The sequence below is a fragment of the Sinocyclocheilus rhinocerous genome, unplaced genomic scaffold (assembly GCF_001515625.1).
Source record: "Sinocyclocheilus rhinocerous isolate Xijiao unplaced genomic scaffold, SAMN03320098_v1.1 scaffold257, whole genome shotgun sequence".
NCBI lineage: Eukaryota > Metazoa > Chordata > Actinopteri > Cypriniformes > Cyprinidae > Sinocyclocheilus > Sinocyclocheilus rhinocerous.
This window is the reverse complement of record NW_015634026.1, coordinates 1583484-1595355: the sequence shown is the minus strand read 5'-3', so window position 1 is coordinate 1595355 and position 11872 is coordinate 1583484. Positions and strand designations below refer to the sequence as shown.

Genomic DNA, 11872 nt, shown 5'->3' with positions numbered 1-11872 from the left:
CTGCCACTACCCTTACGAAAATTAAGCATGGTTTTACCACAAATAAAACCAAAATAAATAATAATAATAATAATAATAATAATAATAAAATATGGTTAATATAGTTCAACTATGGTAACCACAAATTAACCATGGTTTTGCTACACCAGCCATAGTTTAACCATGGTATTTGTAGTAAAATACGCCAAAAAAAACATGGTTAATGCACTTTTACTACAATAAAACCATGGTTAATTTTCGTAAGGGTATTTACACAAAATAATTATTAATCTACTGTTTACATCTGGTGCAAAGACGTCTTAATACTGTTTAAAGGGATTAATAAACAGAAATAGAAATTACTTAAATATACAATTTAAATATAAACTGGTGACAAAATAATAATAATAATAATAATAATAATAATAATTACTTTCTTTTTTATTGACCAGGAACATGAAAGCACCGCTGTTACTTCATTTACTTTTCCAAGGTAGCCTACAGTGTCTGTTTTTCTCTTTTATACTTAGGCTATTATTGTGCAAGTTGTGTGACAAATGTTCACATACATTTATTCATATAATTTAACAGAAATGCACATTAATTGAGGTTCGGCTTACTCAGTATAACTCAGTAATTCAGTACAAATACCACGTTCTTAAAATCTTACACAGGGCAAACTTTAGTAGTCAAAGCTTATCATAGTCTGATTCACAAAGAGTCATTCATGTTGTATTCAGAAATAAAATAATATGAAGCTATAAAACAGACAGTATTCTCATTTTAATCAGTATTTTGAAAGAAAAATTCAAACGCTACATGTTTTATAATGCTCTGCTATTAACTGAGGTGCAAATAGTGTCTGCCACTACCCTTACGAAAATTAAGCATGGTTTTACCACAAATAAAACCAAAATATCAAACCCACAAGCCAATGTGCAGAAGCATTAGCCTATACAATGTAAAATGTGTGTCTTTGTGGCATTTCGAAGGTGTGTTAGCCTCCCAAGGTAGTGGTGGTAATAAGAACTACAAACCAAGATGTAGGCTCCATAAAAACAACACCCAGATCATCTACCAATACAACAAATAGGCTACTGTTTAATAGTTAAATACTATGACTAAAAAACTGTTGTATTTTCTCAAAATCTTTACATTTTGTTTAATTGGTAACATTTTATTTGGTGACACTATTTACCAATACTAACTGGTAATACATTATATGTAATTATTAAGATTTAATGAAAATTTCAACATTTACTAATGCATTTTTGAAATCAAAAGTTGTATTTGTTAACATTCATTAGTGCACTGGGAACTAACATTAGCAATTGTTTTTTTTATTAACTAAAATTAGCAAAGATTAGCTAATAAATGCTTTCAAAATGTATTTCTCATGTTAGCTAGTGCATAGCTATTGTTAACGATAAGACTTTATTGTAAAGTGTTACTGATTAATTCATTGTATGTATCCATTTAAAAAAACTGATTCTATTTAGCTCTCCCAATATCAAATTTATTGAATCACTACAAAACTTTTTCATACTATTTTGCTCTTTTTATCCAAAGATCAAAATCAACAATGACAAGATTGAACAATCATAAAATTACAGCCATCTTTACACTAAATGTTTGCAGCAGTTATAAAGAGCTGAATCTACTGACATTTATGCAAACTACTAAGATTAGTGTAGCTACTTTATCAACAGTAGTAGTGTCCTACATCAACAGAAATCAGTATAGTGAAATGAAATGCTAATGCCGAAAGACATTCGCTGCCTCAAAGGTTCTTGTCTGGTTATATCATGTTCTTTCAGCTACACATCAAACCCACATAGAGTTGTGTGGTATCAGTGGGTCTCTACAGGTTATCCTTTAGGTTACGATCCGTGGTATCCAAATTATGTCATTGAGAAATTTAGAGGAAATACATATTTATATGGTGACCCATCAAGCAGGGACTGTAGTTTGCTGATCAAAAACCTTGAACAGTCTCACCATGAAGAGAAAATATACACATGGATTGACCCTGAAAATGTTGGATGGTGCACCTAAACATTTTTTGACGTCACCTCTACAATTCTAGTTGATGGTAATTAAATTATTTGTTCAATAAATTTGCTAGACTCCTTTTCTATTTATGAGAGTGTGTTGCCTAATTGTACATTTCTGCTATTTGTAGAAGCTCCACAGAAGCCCAACATCAGTATTTATGGAGGTGAAATACAGATGACACCATCACAGTAGAATGTTCAGCTTTTCACACGTGTCCATACAGCAAACCAAACATCCCTCTGAACGGTAGAAAGATCTGATGAAATGAAAGATGAGTCTATTAAAGACGCCATGTGAAAAATCACTCTGACACGCACAGGTATCTTAAAGACAGAAAACCCAACTATTGAGTGTTCAGTAACACATTATGGTGGCATAACAGTGAGAGTAAATGGAAAGAATTTGACATGCACTTCAAAATTTTCTAGAGGAAACGCTGAAACCTGTGTTGTTTTACATGTAGGCTATACAACGAGTAATTTGTTAGCGCCATGTATGATGTCTCAAAATCGGCCCTCTGTAATGTCTGCATACTAAATTATGGTTGATCTTCTTTCTTGCATTTGTTTGTGAGAATGAGATCAGCTTGTGCATTTTTTAATATGATTGGTCAAACTGTACTTTAGAAACTATTTCATTATGTGTTCATGATTTACAAGAGACAACACAGGCATCTGTTTGTATGACTTATTCTCATCCTTCAGAACATCTGTATTTAGATTTGAGGTCTGTATCTCAAACTGGAAACCAAACATAAAGTGAGGTCCTTAAGGCATTGAAACCAAATTTTGTGCATGTCATCACCATCCTAAGAGTACCTGAGCAGCATGTGGACAGTGCCACCTAGTGGTCAAAAAGCTTAAAAGTTAACTTTTTGAAAAAAAAAGAAAAAAGAAAGAAAGAAACGTTTTTGGTCTGTTTAATGACAAACGTATGTCCTTGGATTCATGGACATACCGAGTAAATCCCTGCCTACATTGCATTACTATAATACTGAGACCTGTCATATTTGTAAAAAGAAAGAACTCCTACAATGTTGTCAGCTTTAGGCATGTAACATCCAACTCTCACAAGTGAGGTCATGAGTTAAGACAATGAAGTATATTTTTAATACATTTAATACTACGTCTTTTTCACCTGGGGAGTGATTCCCCACCCAAGTGTTGTGTGTTCCTTGGGGTCATTTTGTATCTTTTGCAACATGTACAGTGACTAAAATAAGTCTTTTACCACAGTAAAGTGACTTTTACTTGTGATACTGGACTGTTGTGCTTTTATTTTCATTGCCGTTCTTTAAACCAATTTTTCTCAAAATTCTGTTCCTGAAAATCATAGTGATCAGCCAACTTCAGATAGCCATAGCCTTTGATAGTTCAAGATATGGACGAAATATAAACAGTTTTGGAAATGGCTTGATACTAGATTCTTACCCAATCCATTTGTTTGAGCAGGGGACCAAGAACGGTAGAAAACAAGGAAATTATAGGCTATGTTAAATTTAAGCAAAAGACATGAGTAATCTCGTTTATTTTGAAGCCACTTTCACTTCTCTGTATGGTAGATTCTGTTGGTTACAGGGAACAGCTGACGACAACCAAAGATAGGCAGAAAGTACAAAAAACCCTGCAATTTAATTGGTATACCAGTTAAGTTCCCTAAACGGACATTTCAATTCTTAAGAAGTGCTTGTTAGAATGCTATATTGCCTGCTATTTGCATTTCATCTGTACCTTATAAAACGGCAATCGGGAATATGAGAGGACATTTGTTACTTCATTTAATTTTTCAAGGTACAGTATCTGTCTTCTTTATTATTTGCATTTCTGCTGCTGTTCATTTATTCATCCAATTAAATGAAATCATTAACTTAAGAATGATAAATGCTACATGCGTAAAAGTGCAGCAAAATTCCAATATTTCCAAAAAACATATGGGCAAGGAAGTCAATAACACTTCAGAAAACAATATAAACTATTCAAATTACTGTTGACCAGAATTAAGAATTCATTGTTAATAATTACACCCTTGAAACACTGTTTGCAACAGTCACAAATACTAATACTAGCAAATCTACCGATATTTTTTAGTTTGCTATTTTTCATACAGTAATATTATTCTAATAATAATAGCAGTAGTAATAAAACTATAAAGCTGAATATAAATAAGACAGCTTAAATACTCTGCCATTAATGTTCTCCAATATTTGCCCAACAGTTGTTCTGCTGTATGGCGCTTTGGCATGGGAAGTGAGAATGCCAAAGGAAATCCATGGCCTCAAAGGTTCTTGTCTGGTTATACCATGTTCTTTCAGCTACACGGCATACCCACCCGCAAATCCACGTAGAGTTGTGTGGTATCAGTGGGTCTCTAAAGGTTATCCTTTAGTTTACGACCCATGGTATCCAAATAATGTCATTGAAAAATTTAAAGGAAATACTGATTTATATGGAAACTCAAGCTGGGATTGCAGTCTGCTGATCAAAAACCTGGAACCATCCCATCATGGAGAGAAATTATACACATGGATTGACCCTGAAACTGTTGGAAAGAGCACCTACTCATTTTATGATGTCTCTTCTACAATTCTAGTTGATGGTACATAAATACTTTGTTCTTCAAATTCGCTTGACTCCCTATCTAGTTATGAGAGTGTGTTGCCTAATTGTGACATTTCTGCTATTTGTAGCAGATCCACAGTTCCCCAGCATCAATATTTATGGAGGTGAAAGATCAGGTGAAACCATCACAGTAGTGTGTTCAGCTTTCCACACGTGTCCATACAGCAAACCAACCATCACTCTGAATGGTATAGAAGGATCTGATCAAATAGACAATGAGCATTTTAAAGACGGCCTGTGGAAAATCACCCTGACACGCACAGGTGTTGTAAAGGCAGAAAGCTCGACCATTGAGTGTTCTGTAACCTATCATGGTGGCATAACAGTGACAGCTACAAAAGACAAAAATGCACAGTGTAAGTGATTTATGCATATATGTGGATTTTTTAAGTCATGGGCTTTTTGGATCATTATTATCATTTCAGTTGTGTGCTAATAATATTGTCTAAATGTTTTAGCCCGTGTCCATAAAGATGCAGACTCGACACACACTGGACTGAAGACTACTGGGCTTTACATACTAGCTCCAACACTTGTGTTTCTCCTCACTTGCATAATTACTGCATTCATCGTATACAAGAAACGGCACCGGTAATTGTTTGTGTGTGTATGTTACTTTAGGCTAACATTAATTCTTCATAAATGGACAGTTTAGAAGTATTTCTCTTTAATGAGCATTTTTAGCTTCTCACATTGTCATTACCGATTGTAGACAGCCTCTTAATGATATGCAAGGGTCATTAACACCATTTGAAAAGAGGTATGTATGACATTCACCTCTTTAGTCATTTATTCTCTTAAAAAAAAACATTGATTAACATAAACTAGCACAACACAAAGGAAACAAGCCACAACACAACAGAAACAAGCCACAACACAATGAAATTAGCACAACACAATGAAAACAAGCCGCAATACAGCAAAATTAGCACAACACAATGGAAACAAGCGGCAACACAATGAAAACAACCGCAACACAATGGAAACAAGCCACAACGCAATGAAATTAGCACAATCAAATGGAAACAAACTACAACACAATGGAGCCAAGCTGCAACACAACGAAATTAGCTCAACACAACAGAAACAAACCCCAACACAGCGAAATTAGCACAACACAACAGAAACAAACCCCAGCACAATGAAATTAGCACAAAAGAACAGAAACAAGTCGCAACACAATGGAAACAAGCCACAACACAACTAAATTAGCACAACACAATGTAAACAAGCCACAACACAATGGAATTAGCACAACACAATGGAAACAAGCCACAACACAGCATAATTAGCATAACACAATTAAATTAGTTCTATGCGTTGTGTTGTGGAGATTTTGTTGTGTTGCACACTACTGGTCCACCGCACAATTCGCTCAAAGATTTGTCCATTGGGGAAAAAAACAAGGGATTGTCTTTATAAGTGAGTCATTGAATCATTCATTCAGCCAATTCGTTTAAAATCAACATATCAGTCAGAAACAAGACAGTAAAATGACTGTATTTATGAGTGAGCCATAGAATCAGTCCTTTAGCTGATTTGCTTAAAATGATTATTAATTCAAGAGCACCACATTATGTGCAGTGGCTGATTCTTGGCGGTGCAAAAAAAAAGAAAGAAAAAGACAAAGAAACTGGCTTGTTTAAATGTTGGCACCAAAGCAGTAACACTACAATCATGAAAATCAAACAACAAATGGTTTACTAATAGTTGGCTTTACACATTCAGATGGGATATTTACCATCAAAAATCCCACTGACACACATTATACTATTTATGACATCACAAATGCTTGCCAGAGTCTTAATTAGGCCTATTAAAATAATATTATTTAAATAAAACTTTTCTGTTCGCAGAACCAAACCTCGTATGCCGTCACCAAAGAGGTACAAGTGCATTTGAACCACATTTGTTACACAGCAAAATAAGACCATTATATTCAGTCTTTAAGCAGTGTTCAAGTTTCTTTACCACTTCAAAAATTCTTTAACATAACAGTTGCCATAATGAAAGCAGATATTTATGTGATTTTTTAAAATTATATTTCACCATGCACCGCAGTGAGCCAAAGTCCTACTCAGTGAGTATGCCATTATTAAACAGTCAAATACATATTCTGATTCTATGATTTCAAATGCTGTCATGAAATACTGTATGTTGTTGGCTGACCTCTGTATTCTTGTTTTTTCCTAAAATATATTAAGGGTCATGATTCTGATGCTGAATACACCAACATGGACGAACTCAACATGTATGGAAACATCTGATGATAATGAACAACACAAAGTTCAACACAGTGTTTTTTAAATGCTCAATATAAATACATAGATCAGATTGTATACTTTCAGAAATAGTCAGTCTTTTTTTCTTAGTCAAGATGCTTGTATTGAGTTTGCTGTTGACCTGCATTTATTTTACATTGATGTTGTTGTCTCTGCTCTACTCTGCTATTGATCAATGTTTTCCAGCATATCTGTATGAGAATATAACCATAAATATAGCATTAAAACAGATCAGTATGTGCCTTCCATTCTAGCAGCTAGCATAAATTGGAGGGACATTCTCCTTCTAGACTACAGCATTTGATTAGAAAAAAAATCTGTAGTGCAGGATGAGTTTATATTATATTGTTATGCTTGCTGTATATCATCCTTAACTAATCTGCATTTGTTCCAGACATTAATAGACCAAAGTGTGTGGTAGATGTCAGTAATGTCAGTAACTTTCTGTTGTAGTCAGAGACTGACCAACACTGCATGCATGCACAAAATTTGACTTTAGGAGAATGAATTTGCCATAAAGAGAAGAAACACCACATTTATCAGTTGTATTCACTGCATTTCCAGACAGATCATAAAACTATAGTTTTCTTTCCAAAAATTCATATGATTATGATTTTTAATTGACTTTGATTCTGTGTGTTTATGAGCATTTGCAGTTTGTAAATATATTGAAAGACTGAGTGCTAAGGAGGGGAACAAGTTAATGCCTTTATGTACATAAGGCCCATTTAGAGGCGTAGATTTAGGGGGGATGCTAGTTTGAAATACAGTGTTTGACAAAACAGAGCAAACGGAAAAAGAAAGCGTGATCTATGGCAATTATTAGCTCTCTATTTAAAGCACACGAACAGAAAGACAAATGTTGTGCTGAAAGACGCACAATACTACACAGTCTTCCAGCCTAGGATAAAGTCATTATGTACTTTAACAATAATTTGGGACAAATATAATGTGGATTTATGGTAAACTATGTGGTGCTCTGTGGTGTGGCAGGGTTTGAAACAGCGTCCTGGATCGTCGTGGACAGTCTTTAACTTTAACTTAATGTTTCTCTGCTCTCATGACCCACCAATGTCAAAATCAAACCTACGTCCTTCGGCACATCAGAGGTCAAAGGTCAGTTACAGTAATTAATTTATGCTGTAAGTCTGTAGAACGGTAGTAATGTTGCAAACGGTACATTTTGTGTGCGGCTTTATACATTAATGCAAATTTGTTTCACAATTTTTACACAATCATTGACAGTATATTGCTACTGAATTAAATTTATGATTGTGATTAAACCAAATGTTCTCAGAGACAATCATCTTTGTAACAATGATTGTGAAAGGAAACACCACTTGTGTATTATAAAGATCTTAAAGGGGTCCTATTATGCTCTTTTACAAAGTCTTGATTTTGTTTTGGGGGTGTACTAGAACAGGCTCTCACACTAGGTTGTTCGAAAAACACATTATTTTTCACATATTTTACATTATTACAACACCTTTCTCCCCAGTCTGGCATGAACGGCTCCAATAGTTCCTGTATCAAATGAAGGTCCGCCTTCTGAAATACGAAAAGTGCTGTTATTGGTTAGCTGGGCCAGTGTGTGTTGTGATTGGCAGCACTCGGTGCCTGGTCGGGAAATGTCACGCCCCTTAACATAGCCGCCTGCGAGCTGCAGTGTAAATATTGCATCAAAATCAAATCAATTTGAGCGCGAATTAAACCCGGATGATTGTAACCACTCCAAGTTCGTCTGCCTTGGGAAAGCTAGCGTGTCTCCGTCTTAGTGATAACACTCGTTGCCTTCTCTAGTGCAGCTCAACCAGGTCTCGTCCCATTCGTCGGTATTTGTGATATCACAAATCCCGGAAAATATGCGTTGTAGTCCAAACGAGTCGTTCGTTGTAGTTTTTGAAAAGTGATTTCTGTTAAATAAAATATCTCCTTTTGAAGTGGACTTTGAGCTTTGTAACTTTGCAGATCTTTTTTATGCTCAAACAGCAACATTACAGACTAACTAAAGTTGAAAAAGTGAAAAAGCATAATAGCACCCCTTTAAAACAGACCCTCTTGACAGAGTCATGATTGCAAATTGTGGCATTCTTGTCAGGTAATACTATATTTGACTGAGGTGTCACAAAACAAGTGTGTTGATGTGATGATTTTAGACACTATTATTAACATTTAACTTTGGTTTTTGTTTATGTATTGACCCAGGAACATGAAAACATCTGCTTCTACTTCATTTACTTCTCCAAGTTACAGTGTCTGTTTTCCTCTTGTTTTGGGGCATGTTCTGTCACAATAAATGTTTATACCCATTTAGCTAACACTTAGTTAACGTTAGTAAATGCATTAGTTAACATGAACTAACAATGAACAACACATCTGTTCAGCATAATGTTTCATGTTTAACTTAATCTTTGTTAATGCTAACTTATGCATATACTAACAAGTTATCAGTTAATGTCAGTTAATGTTGGACTAGTGTACATTTTCACAAATTGTTCACAAATTCCCTTAGTAAATGCTTTGTTAGTGGTAAGTCATGTTAATAAACAGTCTACAAACATGAACAACATATCAGTTGATGTTCAGATGGTTTCTACTTTTAGAATTAAGTTTACCAATAGCCCAAATCAGTGCCCAAATGTTGAGTTAGCATTGTTCATCCTTTGTGTGTATTAGCTGCTACATAATAAACGTACATGTATATATGTAGTATAAATTAGCATTACAAAACATTAAATAAAGCTTACAGGCATAGTTCATTGTAAGTTCACGTTAACTAATGCATTAACCAACATTAACTAAGTAACATGGGCTGGAATTGGGAACCTGATGTAGCCTATTGTAGTAATGTTGTCTCTGGTCTGTGAGTGTAAATGCGTTCAGGGGGCGTGGCTTTGGACGGCGATTGCAGGAAGGGTGGGACGTTCGCTTTCAGTGCTATCAGGCTAAAGTTAGCATTTTCTAAGATCTCCTATTGTACCTTTAATGTGAAAAGATGCATTAGTGTATGTGTAAGTTAACATTAACAAAAAATTAAGTAATCCTGAAAAGTAGCATTGTTCACTGTTAGTTCATGCTAACTAATGCATTAACTAACGTATTAGTATATGACTAACTTAACATGAACAAAGGTTAAGTAATGCTAAATAGATGAGTTGTTCATTGTTAGTTCATGTTAACTAATACAACCTTATTGTAAAGTGTTACCCATATTTATTCATATAATTTAACAGAAATGTATATGATTTTATTTTTTTTTTTCAGATTAGGTTACTCAGCCATCAAATACCACAATCAAATAAAATCACCAAATACTACCCAAAATCTTAAACACACAGGGAAAAACTTTATACACAGCAGTCAAAACCAAAAGATTGCCTACAGTGATTCTCACTAACAGGGTCATTCATATGTCTTATTCCTGAAATAAAATTATATGAAGCTATAAAACAGACACTAATATCCTCAGTTTAATTAAAAGTTTGAAAGAACGAGTTAAACCCATAAGCCAGTGCGCAAAAGCACACATACTGTGTTTGCAGTACATGTTGTTCATGGTCAAAATGAACATGGATAAAAGGTGGGGTAGGTAGTCTAATTTTTTCCAAAAGCATTTTTGTTATACTGGTTGAATGTCTCTTCACTTCCTAATAGCAACCAATAGGCTAATTAAAGTGGTCTAAATATATCAGGACCATAAAATGGTCATCCAATCAATGCATTTGGCCTACCAGCCTGTAAACCTATGTATTTGCATACCTTCATGCAGCAAATAGTGAGAGTGTATGGTGTGGGCGTGGCTACTGATGCAGGTTGAGCCAGAGGGTATTTAGTAGTAGTGGCAAGATGAAGCTTCATGAAGCTTTGAAGCTTTCCAGCCCAATGTGTTGAAAAGTGTTTCATTTGTCGAGGCTTCGATTTGCACTCGGGACACCTTTTGGAGAGAAATAGTGCAAACACTGGTCAAGGATGAATCTTGAATGTGTCGAGCACTAACTTGAACGTAAAACACTGAAGTATACTTCAGTGCTGAATATATGGGGGCGTGGGTGAGGTTTCAGCGATGAGCCCACTGGGAAATGTTCGGGGTGCTCTCGATGCCAATCAGTCTAGGTCTATTTGCATCAATTATTCAATATTTCCTCCACAGCCAATCACCGGCCCCCTCCATCTCCGGGCCCTGGGGCTTCAGCCCTGTCTATCCCTCATGTTAATCCGGACGTGTGTTGACATGGTCAATTTTCACGTGTTCCGTTGAAAGACTTTTGGCCCCGTTTGCCTTCCATACAAACAGTGCATGTTGACTCAAATTTCACACGTTCCTTCCATCGGATATCACTGACTGGCTTTTGTCGCCTTTATTTGCTGTGTGATAGACTGTTAGATTAATCCATATTGAGTAAAAATGTCCAAAGCTTATCATCATAAAAAAAATATTTTTTATCACAATATTGATATATCATTTATCACCCAGCCTTAGTCAGATTAGACCGAATGCGCAGGAAACCTTCAGCCACCATTGGATACCTTCATTGGGGCAGTTGGGCATACAACATACAACATACAACAGTATCACTTTCCTTTTCTTGTTGTATTAATTACTCTAATGAAATGTATATTTACAGTAGAAAATGTTGTGTAGTGTCAGGAAACAGGCTTTTTTTTCTTATATGCCATCACCAAAGGACTTCCTTGTAATATGTATAGCTTCTGTCTAATCATATAAATTTTGATGTTATTATAATTTTTTTTTTACTGTACTGTATTGTGGTGCATGCCAAGTTCATACAATTCTTTGGTAGATGTTTGCTAAAGTGTTGCTAGTTGGTTGCTAGGATATTCTGGGTGGTTGCTAGGCTATTGCTATGCAGTTGCTGGGGTGTGGCTAGAGTATATGGTTGATAGAGTTTGTTCTGGGTGATTACAGACATTCCCACC

General features: G+C 35.2%; 1 protein-coding gene, 1 long non-coding RNA gene and 1 pseudogene across 2 annotated transcripts; all 3 read left to right on the top strand.

Moving 5' to 3' along the window:
• The first annotated feature begins 1731 nt into the window (after positions 1–1731).
• On the top strand, positions 1732–3638 carry LOC107745221 (sialoadhesin-like; annotated as a pseudogene).
• A 62-nt stretch (positions 3639–3700) lies between these two features.
• On the top strand, positions 3701–5422 carry LOC107745220 (sialoadhesin-like). The gene is made up of 5 exons (XM_016559076.1): positions 3701–3824; positions 4249–4629; positions 4721–5008; positions 5111–5243; positions 5365–5422. The coding sequence occupies exons 1-5, from the start codon at positions 3788–3790 to the stop codon at positions 5420–5422; spliced, it is 897 nt and encodes a 298-aa protein (XP_016414562.1). The 5' UTR covers positions 3701–3787.
• A 1083-nt stretch (positions 5423–6505) lies between these two features.
• Positions 6506–7126, top strand: LOC107745236 (uncharacterized). Its single transcript, XR_001640581.1, has 3 exons — positions 6506–6538; positions 6714–6732; positions 6857–7126. It is a non-coding gene; the product is annotated as an uncharacterized LOC107745236 (long non-coding RNA).
• The last annotated feature ends 4746 nt before the right edge of the window (positions 7127–11872 follow it).